This window comes from Sander vitreus, chromosome 16, assembly GCF_031162955.1.
Source record: "Sander vitreus isolate 19-12246 chromosome 16, sanVit1, whole genome shotgun sequence".
NCBI lineage: Eukaryota > Metazoa > Chordata > Actinopteri > Perciformes > Percidae > Sander > Sander vitreus.
Window position 1 is genome coordinate 16633291 of NC_135870.1, and position 20210 is coordinate 16653500.

General features: G+C 41.7%; 1 protein-coding gene across 1 annotated transcript; it reads right to left on the bottom strand.

Moving 5' to 3' along the window:
* Positions 1 to 310: 310 nt before the first annotated feature.
* Positions 311 to 18098, bottom strand: dbh (dopamine beta-hydroxylase (dopamine beta-monooxygenase)). Its single transcript, XM_078271957.1, is given in 19 exon segments — positions 311 to 484; positions 1511 to 2011; positions 4694 to 4728; positions 6080 to 6140; positions 7096 to 7231; positions 7233 to 7253; positions 7626 to 7754; positions 8968 to 9082; positions 10964 to 10970; positions 11432 to 11631; positions 11634 to 11727; positions 12426 to 12481; positions 12484 to 12524; positions 14080 to 14132; positions 14135 to 14261; positions 14385 to 14401; positions 14605 to 14862; positions 15961 to 16107; positions 17660 to 18098. Coding segments are annotated over 19 exon segments (2553 nt in total). The 5' UTR covers positions 18041 to 18098.
* Positions 18099 to 20210: the final 2112 nt, after the last annotated feature.

Genomic DNA, 20210 nt, shown 5'->3' on the forward strand with positions numbered 1-20210 from the left:
CATATCATGATTGTAGGTGTGCATGGTAGTGAGAGAGAATGTATCAGGATCGGTAATAACGAGGACATCGCGTTTCATCCAGCACTCAATGCAAGTGGGGTGAGGAAGCAGGAAAACACACATGCAGGGTGCATAATCTGTGATTGTAGGCGTGCATGATAGTGACAAAATATATATACATATATGTATATAATATATATATATGTATACATATATGTATATATGCGTATATATGTATATATACATATATGTGGGACACCGCTCTCCTCCCGGCACCCGGCAGCAGACAGAACACACATACGACGGGGCATCAGTTGTCATTGGTCAGAGAGGGCTCCGCCCCCTCCGTGTTATAGGCTTGGGTGATAGCCTCGCACAGCCAGTGAGACACACGCTGTTTTGACAGGGCCGCTCCTTGGGAGTGTTCCCTATAGTGTACAAACAGCTGCTGTGTCCGCCTTATGTCCGCCGTGCGTAAAACGTACTGTGATAACACACGCACCGGCCACAATTGGTGGAAAACCTCCTCCGCATCGTTGTTATGAGGCGGGGGGGAAAAAACCCTGGAGGAAAAAAAAAAAACCCTCGACCGAAAGGAATTTGTTAAAATTTTTGGTGTAAAAGAGGGGTAGGGTAGAGGCTGTAGGGTGGCTGCGCTCCCGTCCCCTCTAATGGAGAGACAGGACGGCGAAACTGACAGCGCATATAAGTCGCTCACTCTCCTGGCTGACGTCAAGGCAAGGAGAAGGCCCGTTTTTAGAGACAACAACCTGAGAGGGGCTTGTGCCATTGGCTCGAAAGGAGGCTTCCCCAGAGCTCGAAGCACCAGGGCCAGATCCCATTGGGGTGTGAGAGAGCGCACGGCGGGTTTCTGTCGTCTGACCCCTTTCAAAAAACTTCAGCATCAATTTACAGACTCCATGGACATCTGGAAAGACGACCGACCCAATCTTCAAAATTTGTCGCGCTGCCTTTTCTTTGTGTGAACCCAGTATATATCCTGTGCATTGTATTAACATAAGACGTGATATATGTAAGTATGTGATTGGAGTAGGGAACTGACCAATCAATGCCTTTATCTGGCATAACTCCAAAAAAGGACTCTTCTGTCTTGGGGGGCCCTCTGCTCAAGTTAACAGTTTCCAGATGTTTTCAATAAAAGTGGGGTAAAGTTCATGCATCTCCTTATACCAAATCTTAAGTCAAAGTTTATAGAAAGTTCTAGAATGTTCATATACTACAAACGCTTTACTAGGGGGTGCGCAAAAACCGTCCTCTCTCCATAGCCTCCGTGGCAGGATGAAATGGCTGCGTAGGCTTTGACTGTGGACGGAGCCAAGTCGTTGTCCACTAATGTTTGGAGATAAGTCAACACAAGAGGCAGGGGACATGATATGGGGTCTGTTTCCCTCTCTGTGCACCAGCGCTATCAGCTATGACATCCTGACAGCCTGATCAATGCTGCGCTGTGCTCTGAGAGCGGGCGCGCACATGTCTGTGTGTTGTTTACGGACATGGTCAGCAAGGAGCGCAGAGCCCATTCCGCCGCTGGGCGAGACGTCAGATTGTGATGCTCGGCCCATGGTAGGGCTCTGTCGAAAGGCAGAGGGGCCGCCTGAGGCAGAGGGGAAGACCGCTGGAGCGGTGCCCTTGGCCATTCCAGGGATGGGGAGAGCCGCAATGGGAGGGCATCGATCCCCGTTTCGAGGCCCAGTTCTCCCAGGGGAGAGGAGGGACAGCCGGTGACGGAGGCGTTATCCGAGGGAATCGAGCCATCGGACTTCTGCTCGTCGACAAAGCCTTCCTCCGGCGGATCCAGGGTGTTGACGGATTGCCGTCTGTCTGCCCAGCTGCCATCCCCTTCCCCACTAGCCTGACACTCCAGAAAAGCTTCCGCCCGCCGGTTAAGCTCTTTAGATGGCAGGCGGATGCAGAACTGGCAGGAGGCGTAAGCGGCGCCAAGGCAGGTCTCACAATGGGGATGGAGGTCCGGCGGCAGGATGCAGCCAGTCTGGCAGGTGGGGCAGAGGCAAACACCGCTGGAAGTCGAGCTTGTCTTCATACTGCTAGCTTGAAGAAAAAGTGGGAGCAGAGCAACGGGTCCGCTCTTTTTATATACAGTATTTGCGGACGTAGTTGAAGCAAGGGCGGGAAAGAAAATCTTCACGACTGCGCATGCGCGAAGGGATAAACCCCAATAGCGTGGCTTAGAGGTCGAAGCCTATACGAAATAGAACACTCACATCCTTTAGGTCCGATTCCAATTTAATAAAATGTTATCAGACCCATATATCAGCTTCTACACAAGCGCCTGATGTAACCAAATTGAGATGGCTGCGGTACTTCGTCTGCATGTGCAAAGCTTGACTGAACCCCTGCTGAACAAGGTATAATGTCGGAAAAGCAAGGAGCAGAAGACGAATCCTCTTCCACAAAAGAGGGAAACGATGACCTTGGCCTCCTCATCATTTTGGAGGTCGATGTCCAAACGCCCCCGTTGAGAAACAATGGTGTAGATCATGGCAAAGCCGGTCTACGGAAAGCCGTTCCACTCCCTATTAAGTCCCATTGTACTGAATTTGGAAGCCGGAAGTAACGAGAGAGTGCAACTTCTTCCCTTATTAGAAATTCTTTGATCATGGCAAAAAATGTCTAATAAGGGAAGAAGTTCCACTCTCTCGTTACTTCCGGCTTCTGAACTGGTTGCAGTTCCACCAGAGTTTCATATAGGGGGCGCTCACAGGCCAGTGCAGAATGGCGTTTCCCAGCATACCCTGGGTCCACCTGGGTCTTGCAGTCAGTGAAAAGCAACTGCGCTGCCTGCGTCTCAAACCTGCAGCCGCCTTGATCTCATGAGGTTATCATTGCCCACGTGTGCATGACGTCAGAGAAAGGTCAGGATCAAGTCGGACAAAAATCTAACTGGCATGCATTGAGCAGTGATTGATTCTGCGCAGACCTGGCTCATCTCAAACGAGCCTAATGTGAGCTGTGTGACAGCCCACAAATTTATAACTTACTAATTTATAAAAGAAATGTTTTGCAATGAAGAAATTGAATTGAAATAAATTCATAAAAACTACTGAATTAGCATGCTCAATCAAACTACTTACTACCCACATGGTAACAGCTAGCTAGCAAAAACTAGCAGAAGGTGTTAGCAAGTTATGAACTGTGTCCTTTGCTTTAAGGCTACTATCTGCCGGTTAACCTAAAATATAAATAATATATTTAACCCCAGTAATGTAATCAAAACTTACATGAAAGCATGTAGTCCTTTAGCTCAGACAGTGCAGCAGCGTGGGCTGCACATGTGATGGAAGAATGCACTGTGCATGCAGAGAGTTGTAATTTTACTTTACTTTTAATTCCCATTTAATGGGATGCTGGCAAATCATCTGTACATGTTGATGCTGCTGAATGCAGTGAAAGGTTACAATTCAAATGGCCATACTTTTAACATGCCATAAGACCTAGTATTGTTTTTTTTATGTGTATTTTTCTCCCAAATAAGTTCAATATTAAAAGTTATGATTTTCATATTAATATTTAGCAAAATTCCAAATATTCCCAAGCTTTACTTCCTTTGGAAATTTACAGTAAAATAGGTGCAACTGATTCTTTTACATGCAGGTGCAGCTGTTTTACTCTAAACCTCTGTGAAATACTATGCATCTTAAATATGATCATTTTATATTAGAATTTAATATATAAGATTATATCTGTGATGTGACGGAACTGGAGGGGATGAGATGGAACTTTTATAGATTGTCTAAAAATATGTATCAAGATCTAAAAGAGGTGCTGATTTAATTCTGGTATAAATGTTTTGTCAACATTGTTATACCAGCTCTGGGTTTGAGAGTAACACTGTTCTCTTGTGAACGATCTCATGTATCACTATGAAGACACATTCATCTTATTATCTCCACTAATCAAAGAAGTTTTACCAGTACAGTTTACACTGGGTAAACTGAAAAAGACCTATTTCTGATCCATCCAACTTTGAATAAGCCTGCGTCTCCTGGAGTGATCTTAAGTACTCAAATAATAGCAGAATCTTTATCAATGTTTGGTTTTAGAAATAGAACAAGCTTTGCTCTTTTCAAACAATCAACAGTCAAATCAAACTAATTCAGAATGTCTATAACACTAGAAGATAACTCAGGAAATCTTAATCTATCTTTATAAAGAACTAGCAGCATAACCAGGAACCTAAGGACTACGTATTACCATGATTATAGATAGGTATAACGGTAATGTTTTATATGAAGCAAAGACAGTTGCTGCCTTTGTAGCCAAAGTACTGATGCTAGGGCTAAAACAAAACAGGTAAAGATGCATACATGTTGAAAGTACCATAATTCTGAATGATTTTGTACTTGCGCTAAAAAATGAACCCCGTGTAAGCCATAATTAGGTAAGCTAATATTAGAGTCAAGTTGTGAATTCAGAGTTTTGTCCTTATAGTGCACTATATTATATTATGATGTAGTGCTGTAATATTTCATTTCTAATTTATCCTATGAGGCAATGAGGACTGTATTATGGGATACAATTGTTCTCAATCTATACACTGGCCTTCTGGCAGTTTGAGTCAGATTACAGTGACTGATGTTTGTGCTGATAAAAATGACTATAAACAGAGTTTCACTTGCTTGTATCAGAGTTGGAGGGAAAGGGAGAAAAAAACCTGAGGCACAGCGTACCAGTCAGGGACAAACACTGCTGGAGAAAAATGACAGAAAAAGACAAGAGTTATCAGAAAGCAGCTGTTACAGATAACCCCCTTGTTTTCTGATCCGCCCCGCTGTTGCTGTGCTCTGCGGGTTAAACTGCTGTCGCTGCAAACTCAATTCTCTTAGTTTTGTTACTATAATTAAACTATAATTTACATCTGCTTCATGCTAAGGCTGAGCAGGGGCCGTAATGGAGTACTTTTACTTTGAAGCATCTGCAGGAGGCATTCTGCAACAGCACATTAAACAACACCTTGGTCTCTTACCACTTACTTTCAATTCAAAATATGAACTTGAGTTCAGGAGTGAGTATGGCAGGACTGTATTGTAGTATTTGTGTAATTATAATCAATATATGATGAATCAACTAGCTAAGTCCTTATAGGTTCCTTGGGACAGGTCTTAATTTGACAGTTGCAAAGTTTACTGAGTAATTGGGAATGTGATGGTGTCTTTACATGTATACACTGTGTGTGTGTATACAAATGTAAAACTGCTAATATGTTTGCTAGCTAGATAGCGTCTGGTTTCTTTGTCGATAACTCATGTTGAATATTTCTGAAAGGAAAACCGTGACTTAAACAGCAAAAAGAGAAATCACCAGTTTAGCACCTTGATAGCTGATTTATGTCCTAAATGCAGGTAGGTGCAGCATGTTTTGATAATTATATGTGTTGAAATAAGTGTCTACAACCTTTTGAAACATAGAATTTGATTGTAATCATATTTCCCGCCTGTATTTAGATCCACTGACACCAACACAGTTCTGGCCAAACTAAACCCAAAGCTCATCACACACACACACACACACACACACACACACACACACACACACACACACACACACACACACACACACACACACACACACACACATTGTGTGAACAGCAGCCAGAAAAGTGTGTTAAAGTAGTAGAATGCATTTCTATGTATGGTTACTACCTCTTAGATGTGTGTTGCTGCACATTCAGCACAAAATATTTACTAATGTGGTTTCATTGATTCAGCCCAGAAGGCCATTAATCATTTAAATGGTTGTTCTCAGTAGTGGCTTAGGTTATGGTTATAACAGGATTTATATGGGAAATGTGAAACAGACAGAATTAGAAGAAAACAACAACAACCTGTGGACATATTGTGGTATTGGAACAGTAGTGATAGTGTTTTATCAGTTTATAGAATTTCTCTTCCTTTCGTAGTGTGATGCAAATATTGCTCAAAGTCCTGATGATAGAAAGCAGGTGAAGTTGATTCTTAAATGCAAAATGTCTTAAGAGAATTGTTTGACCAGTTCAAATATCAAAAATGAACATTTTAGTGTCATTTATTATTTAATGTACAAAAACAAGGTTTTTCAAGGATGGAAGTAACGATCGGTACAAGCTGTTTGTCCCACTCTCCCTGTAGAAACAGATTTATTAAGTTGGTGACAAGATGGGTTGTTTGGCAAAAGAACTGGTAGTATCCTTGATATTTAGACTGCAGGTTTTATGAGGTAACTGCACAGTTGTTACTTTACAATATATCCAACCTGTCATCAAAAAAATACACTCAAGGCTGTCTCTTTGTGGTCTTGAGTGTATTTTTTATGGCACATAGCTTTAGGACTGTGAAAAGGCTGCTTCCCAATCTTTTCACAAGGTCCAGTTCCCCAACATAAGCAGTTTCTTCGTGTGAAATTATTAATTTCTCATCAGTGTTTTGCCACTTACAGTACTGCAACTCAATTGTCTGCATCAGAAGAATGTGAGAGTGTGGCTTTCAGTTGTCTTTGTTGCACCTCACAAACATTTTTTTGTTTGTTAATTTAATGTTTTGCAAAAGCTCCTGCCTATAGTTGGTGCAACCCTCATCATTCTCAAGTTCATCAAGTTTTCCTCTGCCTTCTATATGTATTATCAACACTACACTGATAAGAGCCTGACTAACGTTTGGCTGCTGAGTTACTTTGAGATTATTTCACGCATTGATGGCTTCACCCAAAACATCTTGAAAGCAGTTGTAGCCGATGTCTTTCAACTGCCTTCCAGTGGTGGCACCATTAATGGAACGCATGCCAGTTTTGTAGTTGAAGTTAATGAAATAAATGAATGAAAATTCATTTGGTTGACAGCATCTGTGTATGGAGAGATCTAGAAGTATGTTTCCTTTCATGAGCCTCATCCTGATGTGCTAAAATGTGCTCTTGATGTTTTTACCCAAACACTACTGGAATTTGTTTCCTGGTTTGCACTTGCACAACTGATGTAGGAAGCTTTTGTTCTGATAAAAAAGGCCTCTACACATTTTTGAAGTGTGTGTGTAGTGTGTGTGTGTGTGTGTGTGTGTGTGTGTGAGAGAGAGATTGGGGGCTTACAGGAAAGAGGCGTGCATTCAACTGGTTGCAGTGCATGGAGATGGGGGCTGTATTATAAAGGGAGTCCAGCACTTCTGTGGTGAATGCGTCCCACTGTAGTTGAGAATACTGCTCCATCACACCCACCTCACCACACACACTGGTCATTTCCGTAGAACTTGAAAGGAGGGCAGGATGGAGGGACGGAGAGAGAGAGGTTGAAGGAAAGTTAATAAAAGGGAGGCAGAGTGAGATTGAGAAAGGAGGGAGCGATTGAAAAAAAAAGCAGTTAGAATTGGCGTTGGGAGAACACAGTTTCACTTTAAAGGACAAAGCATCTGGTCTTTGAGATTAAAAGAAATATAAAAAACTGTATCCCGGGAGCGAAGGACAAAGGGGGGAAGGGGTGAATGCTGAAAGCAAAAATTGCTTAGTCACACCAGGAAGATGGAGAGGAAAATGAAAAATGAAAAAAGAAAAAATAAAGGACAAAGGGAACAAGCAAATGATTTGAAGGAGCGAGAGAGAGATGGTTTGTGCATGTGTGCTACCTGTTAATAAAGTATTTCTGCAGGTATCCTGGGTCAACGTGGCTCTTGCAGAGCTCCAGCTTAGTTTGAGGGTAGTAGTGAATGTAGTTAACACACATTTCTTCCATGATGCCAAAACCTCCCTGAGGACTGAGAGAGATTTGGATGGAGATGGAGGAAGGTGTAGATATATAGTACAAAGAACAGATGTAGGTATTAGAGGGGGAGAGACGGAAGGATTACGATAATGAAGGGAATATGAAGGAGGAAGATGGAGGGAGGAGAGAGATTAGAGCAGGCATTACTCAACATATTTATTCTTTTGCTGTTAAAGGAATATGCCACCATTTGTTGAAATAGGGCTATTCACCGTCTCCTCTATATTTATATAGGTGGGCAAACGCATTTTTGTCTCAGTGCATGCATTGGCTTAGTAACCCAACAACAACAAAAACAAAACCTAATTACTTCTTGTGGCCTGCGTATTCACAACAAGTACAAATAGCAATGCAGATTAAGACTAGACGATTCCCTAGGCAGATATTGATTTGGGACTATATTGGGTGGAAGTACAGCCGAAGCACTGCTACTTGGGCGCAGCGATATCACGCAGCACCTGAAACCCCCCAATTTCCGCCAACATACCGGTGTGAATATTAGCTGGCTATTTTTCCTACAGTAGACAGTGAATGGCTATGAACATGGCGGATTTTGTGAAAGACGAAGAGGATGACTTCTCAGACAGTCAAGATCCAGAAGCATACCTCTACGAACCAGAGTTTTCAGAAGACGAGCTGCGTGCTTTGGAAATAGAACAACAGGAGGAGGAGGTTGCGAACACCCCGAGGACGTGAGGATGAGAGCCAACACGATCTGGTGGTGTGAGTGTGGGGGAATATGCTAACCTATGCCGACTGAAATAGAGTGTCTGTGCTGTGGCGAGTGGGACAAGATACTGCCATCGATGACCAGCCTCAACGTGTCAGATCAAGATGAGCGTGCCCGCGCCCAATTAGCAGTGCTTCGACTGTACTTCCACCCAATATAGTCCCAAGTCAGTATCTGCCTAGGAAATCCTCTAGTCTTAATCTGCATTGCTATTTGTACTCGTTGTGAATACGCAGGCCACAATAAGTAGTTGTTTTTTGTTGTTGTTGGGTCACTTTTACTCACGACATGCTAACCGCCAACATAGGATTCCATTCCCTACGCTAAGCTAAGCTAACGGCGGTGCTGCCGGACTAAGACAATGCATGCACTGAGACAAAAATGCGTTTGCCCACATATATAAATATAGAGGTGACGGTGAATAACCCTATTTCACAAACGGTGGCGTATTCCTTTAACAGTGCTCAAGGTGAACATTAGCAATATAAAAATAGTAGGCTTGCTCCTATCTTCTGTGTTGTAAGTACACTTTGTTATGAGGACATCACCCTGCAGGATCAAGCACAAACACACCAGCAGTTCACCATATTCTATGTTCAACAAAGAGCACTGAAGATTATTTAAGGTTACTGACAGAATATGAGTTATTTAAGAGAGCCAGTGGCCAGCTTTTTTGCTTTGTGGAGCTCAGTTGCTACGGTTTTATCTTGTCTGTCTCCTGAGAACATTTTATTACAGCACCAATTTTACAGCCTGTCCCTATTTCCACTCCATTTAAGCAGCACCTTATGCAGCAGCGAGCTATTCTAATTTATTACTTTAAATGCAAAGGGAGAAGAAAAAAAATACAACTGGGAAAATACCATTTAGTAGAAGTTGGCAGAGTTTGCAGAATAGAAAAAGATTGTAAAATCTGCACAGTGGAAAACTGAAACATATAATAGTCACTGCCTTTGTCAAATGCAGGCGTAGAGATCAAATTTATCAGATCAGATTAGAATGAATTGAGGTCTATGGAGCTATACCCCTCAAAATCCACTTTTCTCAGGATATAATTTTTTGTCTAGTAATTTGAATGTTGCATTCGAAAGTGGAGGCAAAGAAAATACACACTGCTGGGTGTTAAATTTTTTTAAAGTGGCTTTTTTGTTCTAAAAAGCCTTTTAAAATGTCAATGACGTCATACACATCCTACGGCCAGAGATACTGCTTTACGGCAAGCTCTGAGTCACTTCCTTTTTTCTCTTGAGGCATTGACAACACAGCTGACAGGTTAGGCTCTCCCTGTCAATACACGTGCTAGAAAGAGGTTTGGTTTGCTAATGTTTTAAAGACCACGCCGAAATATTCACAGACAGACGTAGACGGGCTCTGACATTCTGGTTCCGCTTTGGATGCCATCAAGTGGGAGCTCTGGTCGTAATCAGTCCTTCACTGACCAATCAGCATTCATTAGCAGAATGCTAGCGTGTTATGGGCAACAACGACTCAACCTGTAAGAAATCGAAAGGACATAAGTACTCGTTCATTCAACTTTTGACCTATAATCCATGTTGAACTTGCAAAAACTACAATCAAATCTGAGATTTCTCAACGACAATCAGGCGAAAGAGACAAATTTAGCCATCTAGCTCCATAGAGTCCCATTCATTTAGCACTGGACCGCGATCACCCCCAGTGGAACTCTGGTGGAACTGCAACCAAATTTGGTACAATGGGGCTGAATAGGGAGTGAACAGGCTCTCCATAGACGGGCTCTGGTTTGATAAACTCATCATGGCTATAATTAGGCTGCAGGGTTTGAAACAACACCGCCACACAGGTACACTCAGATTAGTTTCACATCAACAGCAGCTGGAGATTTTATCAGACAGTCTAGCAGATGTCCTTCTCTTCTTTCTCTCTCTCTCTCTCTCTCTCTCTCTCTCTCTCTCTCTCTCTACCTGCCTCGGGATATTGTCGGACAGATGTCGTCTGCTTATTGTTTGTCAGTTTTGATGTGGAGTTGATGGTCAGGAGGTTCTTTAATTTTGGCTGTCTTGTGGATAGAGATCATACTGTGCTATACCTTATGATGCCTAAATTTATTTCATGACTGATCTGTGACTGTATATCATAGATCATAGCAAATTCCAAGAGTTCAGATAAAAGCTCTGTTATAAACTATTACAAAAACACATAAATGGGACACACTGTTGCACTGGCTGATGTGTTCCTTCGTTACAATAAACATGGGCACTGTCATTTGTGTCATTTTTTAAGTAGTTTCGCATTGCCAGACCTCCCTCCACAGCACTGTGGAGGAGGGTCTGGCGAGTCCACACAGCATATACAGTTTATTGGCATTTCTTTCAACCAATCACAATCGTCTTGGGCGGACCTTTGCAAAATCGCCTCGGGAAGGAACTTGTTTTAGTGGAACATGTTTACATTCAAAGTGTTTTAGTTGTGCAACAAAAAAATGATTTGACAGATAGTCTAGCTAGCTGTCTGGATTTACCCTGCATAGATCTGAGAAAAGGTTAACCATAGTCCTCATAAATAGACAGGCGTTTAAAATGCCAACACAAAGAAAGCCCAAGGCAACGGATATCCGGCCTAAATGAGAAATCCGGCGGAATTTCTGTCGGCAACGGAGCAATCCCAGAAGTGGAACACCTGGTTGAGCTTGCGGCCCTTGTACATAGGCTCAGTCCTTGCCGCAACGGCCGTGTGTTCAATTCCTACCTGCGGCCCTTTGCTGCGTGTCATTCCCCCTCACTTTCCCCTTTCAAGTCTCAAGCTGTCCTATCAAATAAAGGCCCAAAATGGCCAAAAAAAGTATCTAAAATAAAAGATTCCCAACAAATACACTATTTCCTGCTGTTTGAGTAAATTTGATAAAGCCTACAGTGCCCTGTTGTTTTCCTCTGGTGAGACTGAGACTTTCTGTTGCTCACCTGGTAGTGTGTACTGAAGTGCTGGTCTTCCTGTACCACCTCCAGCTCTTTGCCTCCCCTTACCAAAACTGTCCTCACCCCACGCCGCACTATGTGGGTGTGCAGCTGGGACGCAAATATACAGATTCCTCCTGGAGGCAAAGCCTAGATAGACAAACAGACAGACTTTTTAAGGATAGCCATGATAGGAGTGTAAACAGGCCCAGCTCCATGATCCCTGCATCGTAGTGCCTCAAACTTGGGGTGTAAAGAATATCATGGAATATTACAATATGTAACATGCAGTCACTAGTAGATCATATTAAAATACAAACCAGAATTAGTCAGCCCTCTAATTAAGGCATACATTGCAAAGAATTCAGCACAAGCTCACACCAGTGTTGCTTTTATTCTGGCTTGATTATTGGTGTCAAGTTGATGCAAAGCCTTCACTCTATCTCTGTTAAACTGCAGGAAAGGTTTGAAGAAAGAGATAAGATCAAGCACACAATTGTAAAAGAAAGCAACTTTAAAAAAAAGAAAGAAGTATAGAGAATTAGAAGATAGTTTTGTAGGATATTTGCGAATTGTAAGGTCAGATCAGGATAAGCAAAGTAAAGTCTGTGGCAACTTGTACAGGCGAGATCAAAAGGTATATCTGGAAAATATTAAATTAATCGCTCTGTTGAAGATAAGTCCAGCACTCATCGGAGAGATACAGAGAATCCTGCTCTGTGTATGTGTGTGTGTGTGTGTGTGTGTGTGTGTGTGTGTGTGTAAAAGAGAAAGGAAAAAGACAGAGTGCATGTGTTACAGCTTATGCGCAGGGACTGTATGTACCAGATACAGAGAATCCTGCTGAATCCTTCTCCTGTGTGTGTGTGTGTGTGTGTGTGTGTGTGTGTGTGTGTGTGTGTGTGTGTGTGTGTGTGTGTGTGTGTGTGTGTGTGTGTGTGTGTGTGTGTGTAAATGAGAAAGAAAAAAGTGCATGTGTTACAGCTTATGCACAGGGACTGTATGTACCAGATATAAGGAGAGGGTTGTGGTAATGGACCTCCAGACGAAGGAACAACCTGGTCCACCCATAGGCAGCCCTGCATCAGGAGGATAGTACACACACACAGAAAGACGATTCATTATTCCTCTAATTTATGCACAGCTGCTTTTAAGTCATAGCAAAGACTAAAATTACAAGCATGCCCACTCACAAACTCCCAACTACTCAGAGTCTAAAATTGTAACAGAAAGAAGGAAAAGTATATTATAAACTGATTTATGATGCAGAAAACAGACCATAACATCATAGATTTAAACCAGTTTAGCCTTTGCATCAAGTATGTTCCTTTGTTGAGAACCTTCAAATGTCTAAGGTCTTTTAGGGATCGATGAGTTGGCTGAAACAATGTTCATTGATTATTTCTACACAGAGAAAGGTTGTATTGTCATTTGGATGCACCCTCTGAGAGGCTGGTTGAACTTGGGAGATATATTTTCTTTTTCTTCCTTTTTCACTCCTTGGATTCAGAATTGTTCTGCTTATTGTGCCAAATATTAATTTCTCCACTAACCATCAAACCTCCATGCTTTATCAAGGAAACTTAATTTAATCGTAATTCATCATGTGTCTTCACCTATTTCAGACCACCTTAAGCCACTTCTGCTGATACACACAGTTTGTAATGGAAGAGAGAACTGTTTGATTTAATCTTGTAACATCCTTAGAGACTTGCTTTCTCAGTTACACACGCATCTCTTTTTCACTGGTGCTATTTCCTCTCCGCATTCTGACAGTGTCATACATTATTGTTTCTCTCCTCTTTCAAACTTCTCCCACTCTGTTTTTCTCTTTCTCTCTTGTTTTGTGTTTTTGCAAGACCACGTTTCCCTTCTGATGCGGTGCCAGGGAGAATGAAACAACACTATTAGGAGGTGATGAAAGAGGCCTGAATATTTCCCACCTAATCTTGTCTTCACAGCTCACAGAAAGCATCCTGCTTGTTTTTGTTTGACTGGCAGATAATCCAATCAGACAGAGGCCAGGCTGGCTATGATACAGTGGGGAGCGGAGCAGAGAAATATGGTGACTAGCTCACCGTTCCCTGTCCTCTTTGCTTTATGTGACCAACAGCCTGCTTGCTTGCTTGGTCAGCCGGCTGGTTGGTAGCCATGGTACGTAAGTGGGCGGATTTAATGCTTGATCCATGACTGACTGACAAGCTGGCTTAGGAAAAAGGTGCATTTCTCCTGTACTGACTATTTCAGTTGGAGCTCTGCCTCAAAAAAGCACTGCACTGTGTTTATTCCTAATGGTTTCCATTAGTTGAAAATAGATTTAAACTAATGGACTGAACATTCAGGCGTTTTTTTCTTCTTCTTTTTGCCACCTTTTAGCTGGCTGAGTAGTTAGCTAGCTGCCTGTCAGGGCCGCATCCAGGATGTTAGAAATACTGCAATACAGCAGTTGCCTACAGCCAGGTAGACTAACATTAGCATTCATTTGGAGTTGGAGGTTTCAGGTATTGTACTGTGGGTTAATCAGTTAGTTTTTAGTTTTTAGAAAAATAGCATTAGTAAATGACAAAACAAAGACAGAGACATTAATAAAAAAAAAAATATATATATATATAAGGACAGAAGCAAGGGGATGTGTGTAGGTGTCTGATTCCCATCATGCCTCAGCACCCACAGCCCATGCAGCAAGCAGATGACAGCAAAACAGCAAAAGAGCTTGCTCAGCTTCATCTTGTCATCACAAGAGCCGCTATACTCTGGAACGTTGCTGACATCCGGAGAACATTCGAACACTTCTATGTGATGCACAATGGCCTCGTTACCTGGAGTTACCACATGACTCATGGAAAAAAGAAACAAGTGAGAGTCATGTTATTTTATGTGTTTTTACTGCTTTACCTTAGAAAAGGTGTCAGAAAAACACATATCTTCCATTGTCATATATAATACTCTGTTTTTGTACTCAACCTGTTCATATTTCTGTGAGAAAGGAATAAGAATGTGAAGTGATTGTGTTTTTTTGTTTTGTTCTTTCTAACCATGACAATGCCTCTCTTGTTTCGTTAGGCCCAGCTAGTAAACAAGGAGCAATAATAATAGCTGCCTGTGCACAATCTCCCTATCCAACTCTACTGTGTGTAAAACTCTATGTTAAGTGTTTCTATTTTCAGAGGCATTTTTACCATAACAATGTGGTTCTTGGGCATGTTTTCAGGCAGCTTCTGTATGAAGCACCAGTAGGTGGTCTCTTGAGTTGGGATGATGACATTTGGAGCCACGACATCCAGCGTCTGCACATCTGGAGGCAGGGTGGGTGACGGCGTGTCGGGCCGCAGCATCAGCACTCTCTGTACTCCCGTGTGGATCCGGGACAGGTTCAGCTGCTCCAGCGAGGCAAGTGGTTTATCCAAAAATCCATAGATGATGTGCACAGTTCCCTCCTTACCAATCACAAAAGAAATTTAAAAAAAGTTTGATAGTTACAAAGCAGAACACAGACAGCAGGGATGTGTTTTTCAAATTAACAGTCCCTTAGGATTATTATTTAGGTGAAATGCCCTATGAAGGCAACTTTTCATTATGTTGTCATGGTGATGAGGTTTGGTTTTGTGTCTGCAACTTAGAGGTCTGATGCGGCACCATGGAAACCATAATCATTATAATGAATGTTAAAGTGGAAAGTGCTGATCAGTCCAACTGTCTGAGGATTTTATGATTTTTATATGCACTTCAGACAGCAATGAAAATATCACAAACTGCAGACACACACACCCTCCCACACACACATTCATAACTAACACATACGGTGCAAATAGACTGTGTCAGGTTACACACTTAAACGCCATCTTTCCTGCCTCCCTGACATGCTATCTTCTCACCACCTGTTACTGTCAAGTTCAGTCAGATCAGGATTGACAGACATTATTTTGACTTTAAGCCATGTGCAAAATATAAGTGTGCTCGCCCTTTACATGCGTTCAGGTAGAATGGAGTGATGACATAAATGTACAGGAGAAGATCCTGCATTAGTCAAACATTTGTATAGTACTTTTCATACAGATTAGTGCAATTTAGAATGCTTAACAGGGCACACATAAAAAAGACAGCAGAAAAGATAGAACAGTACTCCAACAGTAGAACAATGGGAGACTCCTGACAGCAGAACACTGCAGTAGTGTTATAAGGAAGCCAGTGAAGTTAAAATAAAAAACCATAGCTAATTCCTTTCATTAGGATGTTATAATACACCATCCTTAACATACAGGATTCTTCATTGAGGGATCAACAGATACAATTCTATGTTTGCTCTGGCAGTTTAAACATCTATATACCATGGTGTCAACAGTCCTTTAGTAGTTAGAATTACTTGTTGCTATTGATTCGTGGGGGACATTTGAAAGAATTCTGCAAACTCAAGATTATGGATATAAAGGAGAAACAGAGGCCAAACTTAATTTCTCTAGTAAGTGCACACTAGACCCACAGCTTCCCTGACATGTACACAGACACACTGACTGTGGAAATAAAGTTGCACACACCTCTATGAGGTAGTCTCTGGGATCACAGGTACTGAACGGTCTCTTGAAGAGTAGGTAGAATCCGTCAGGTTTGTGTTTGGCTTCCATCAACTCGTAGTCTTGTTGGCTGTCCAATGAAACGTGACCCTCACTGTCGCTCCACGCATCCTGAAGAACAAGACACAACAAATCCAATAAACACAGAAGAGACACAACTAAATATTTAAAAGCACATTGATATTAGCAAATCACATATAGTCATGATTTCAAGTAGATATGGACATTTTGTTAAACTAGGTTTTCAGTAGCAACTAAGAGAAACAGCTCTTTTCTATTTAAATAGAGGAACGGAGGGTGTAGTTGGGTCGTAGCAGAGATAGTTTCGCAATGTGAAACTCATTCACCCATTACTGAAGAAATTTCGGGGGAGCTGTGTCCATGCAAACAGGTGAAGAGTATACTAAATATAAAGGGCAAATACAATTTTTTTTCTAAATCAACTAGAAGAAAATACTGTTTGTTAATTTTAAAATTAACACAAACCTACATTGAAACCTTCACAACCGGTGTAAAAGATTCCACTTCAATGCCAGGAAGCTTTGCAACAGCTCAGTTTATCTGCTTCTGTTATGTTTCTCACATTCATATCTGTCCAGAATAGCACCTAAGTTCTTTGTTTTGCTATCTCCCTCTCTGTCCCTCTTATATAACCGTTCCACACAAACTGCAAAAGATTCTGAAGCCAACAATTTTGAAAATAAATCAATTACCTTTACCTAAACAGATTAAAATCCTTTACTGATGTCTATTGTGATCAAGAAAACAATTGAAAGAATTGGAATTTCGTATATTAAGAAGATAAAAAAACTTTATTTCTAGACATTGATGAGAAGAGCTATTTAAACACTGTGCACAATGCCTGTAGTGTGAGTGATTGTTCTGCATGGCAGAGTGATAGGCCTTCAGGAAAAAAAGAGAGTGATAAGTAAGTAATATATAATATTTAACAGTCATTACAGAAGAACAAGTTGGACTTTAGTAGCTGTCCCTGCACTTTACCTAATCTTTGACATGAAATTAGCCCTACCTTTCATTCTGCATTTAGGTCATTGTGTCGCAACCACAAACCCTCCAAAGCAAACACACTTTATAAGACAAAATGCAAATGAAAAGAAAAATGTTTTATCACAAACATTTATCAGTAAAATTCAGGATGAAAAATATTGGATTTGTTAAAGGCTTGTGTGTGGCAAAATGAGGCATTTTTACACATCTTAATCAGCACATGATTAAATTTTGATATGCTAATATTTGGTTATGGTTTCCAAATGAACTTCAGCTATTAGTGCAGTTTAACCAATTTCCAATTAGCAGGAGAGGATAACATCCTTTTTGACTATGTGATTATGAGCAAGCCATCCGCCGGCTCCTTGTGCAAAAACACCAATCTCACGCCCCGGGGACCACAGACAGATGAGGGAAATGCTTTAAGGACTTTCATGTAATCCCTGTGCATTTATGAATCTGACAAGTAAACATAGAGAGAAAATTTGGAAGAAAAAGTGAGAAAGAGAGTAAAATGATCTGATTTCACACCTTGTGCAGAAACCTGCTTGATATCTGCCCCTTTTTTAGAGGCTAACCTTGTGTTGGTCTGAATTTTTACAGAAACTGTCCAAATCCTTTTAAATTCAATTATTTGAAAGACATTTATACACACATTCCTGTTCAACCAAAAGTAGCTATTAGCTCCACAGTCCCACAGCACCATCAGGTCAGCGTTGGTCAGCTCCCCTTGGTCAGACATCCCCAGGACCACGCCGTGTTTGAGCTCTGCGACCCTCAGCTCCATGTAAACCTCCTGGTCAGCGTAGCTGATGTTCCAGGCCAGCTGGAGATTCCCGCGTGGGTCAAGGGGCACACGAAAGGGCATGGGGAGAGGTGGGAGAGGGCGGGAGGGGTTTGATTTAAGGCTGAACAATTCAATAGCGTTGGTGGGCGCCTGATATGAAGCCACCAAGATCACCATTAGAGCAGCCAGGGCAGTGAAGTACATGATGGTGACGTCCTGAAGGCGAAGGTTCTTATTGCAGATCCTCATAGCCTAAATGATGGTTCTCAATTAGCGTCAGTGTGCTGGCAAATTCTCTCAGGATTAGTTTTTTTCCCTCAGTCTCTTCTGCAGAGTTGATGTGGAGTTCAATCCAGACAGTTTTTCTCAGAGGCTGTAGTTACAATGCTGTAGTTATGATGCTGTAGTTCTGTCAGAGCTCTAACTCTTCAAACTCAAACACTCACTGGTTTTGTTTGCCTTGTCAGCAGCTCTGCTCTCCTTTCTGGCCACAGTAGACTCTGACATTACATGTCATTTAGCTGACGCTTTTATCCAAAGCGACTTACACTAGACTAGACTAACTAAACTTTAGTGCCCGCTCCGTTTTCTTGTACATTTCCTGACAAAAAGTATTCCACACACTATAGCTCTATCCATTTCAATTCAATTCAATTTTAGCAGTATAGCAGGGCATAGCAGGGCATAGCAGGGCGTGGAGCAGGACCACAGCGGCAGCTGCAATTATGATTTAGGTGCCACCCTGATCCAAGGACAACTGCGGGGTGAAAAAACTCCGGGGAATAATCTCCCCAGAGCTAAGTTAGTAACAAGCATTTCTGGGACATGGATGCACATAGATGGAAAGAAAGAGAGAGGAGCTCAGTGTGTTAAAGGAAGTCCCCTGGCAGTCTAAAACTATAACAGCATAACTAAGAGCTGGTCCAAGGCAAACCTGAGCCAGCTCTATGGGGTCGGTAAATGAATCTGACGACTATGAAGAGAAGCAGAGAAGCGAAGGGGTGTCGTGTCTGTCACTGCCACTCCTCACTCCCTAACTATAAGCTTTATCAAAGAGGAGAGTTTTAAGTTTACTCTTAAATGTGCAGACAGTGTCTGCCTTCCGAACCCAGACTGGGAGCTGGTTCCACTGATAGCTAAAGGCTCTGGCTCCTATTCTACTTTAAGATACTCTAGGAACCACAAGTAACTGGGAGCACAGTGCTCTAGTGGGACAATAAGGTACTATGAGCACTTTAAGATATGATGGTGCCTGACCATTAAGAGCTTTGTAGGTCAGGAGAAGGATTTTAAATTCAATCCTGGATTTTACAGGAAGCCAATGCAGAGAAGCTAATACAGGAGAAATATGATCTTTTTTCTTAGTTCTTGTCAGCACACGCGCTGCAGCATTCTGGATCAGCTGGCGAGTCTTAATGGACTTATTTGAGCAACCTGATATTAAGGAATTATTATAGTCCAGACTAATGCATGGACTAGTTTTTCAGCATCGTTTTGAGACAGGATGTGCCTAATTTTGACAATGTTACGCAGGTGAAAAAAGGCTGTTTTTGAGATTTGTTTTAAGTGGGCTCTAAAGGATATATCCTGATCAAAAATAACTCCAAGATTTCTGACAGTAGTGCTGGAGGCCACAGCAATGCCATCTAGAGTAGCTATATCTTTGGATAATGAGTTTTGGAGGTGTTTAGGGCCCAGCACGATAACCTCGGTTTTGTCTGAGTTTAACATCAGGAAATTGTAGGTCATCCAGGATTTTATGTCCTTAATGCATGCTTGAAGTTTAACTAACTGACTGGTTTCATCTGGCTTGATTTATAGGTATAATTAGGTATCATCCGCATAACAGTGAAAGTTAATGGAGTGTTTCCTAATAATATTGCCTAGAGGAAGCATATATAAGGTGAACAGAATTGGTCCAAGGGCTCTCACCTCCCTTGTTGGGTATTTGATTCAAAGCGGATTTAGGGGGCAGCAAGCACTTGTGGAGGCGTAAAGCCCCCACCTCAGGCTACAGAAGACCTAATCAAAACTGTCAATTATGGGTTTCAAACGCAAGGGGGACACATTCAGGTTGGTTTTAAAGGTTAGTAAAGCCCATGGACAAAAGTATGTGTGCTTGTGTCTGAGTGTGTGTTTGTATTTGGCAAAAAACAGACGTGTTACAGTGGACAAATGGATTTTAATTGATTCAAAGAATAATCAAACACTGCTCATTGGCCTGTCCCCATCTTCTACACACATTTAAGAATCTATACAACATTTAAAAAAATATAAACAGGGAGCTTGAACACACACAATCAGGAATTACTGTACAGAAAAACACCACAGTTGAAGAAAGAACTGTAGAAAATCTAAATAAAGAGAAGTTCAAAAGGCAAAATGTGATTTTTATATAGTCATAAAAATGAAAAGTCAT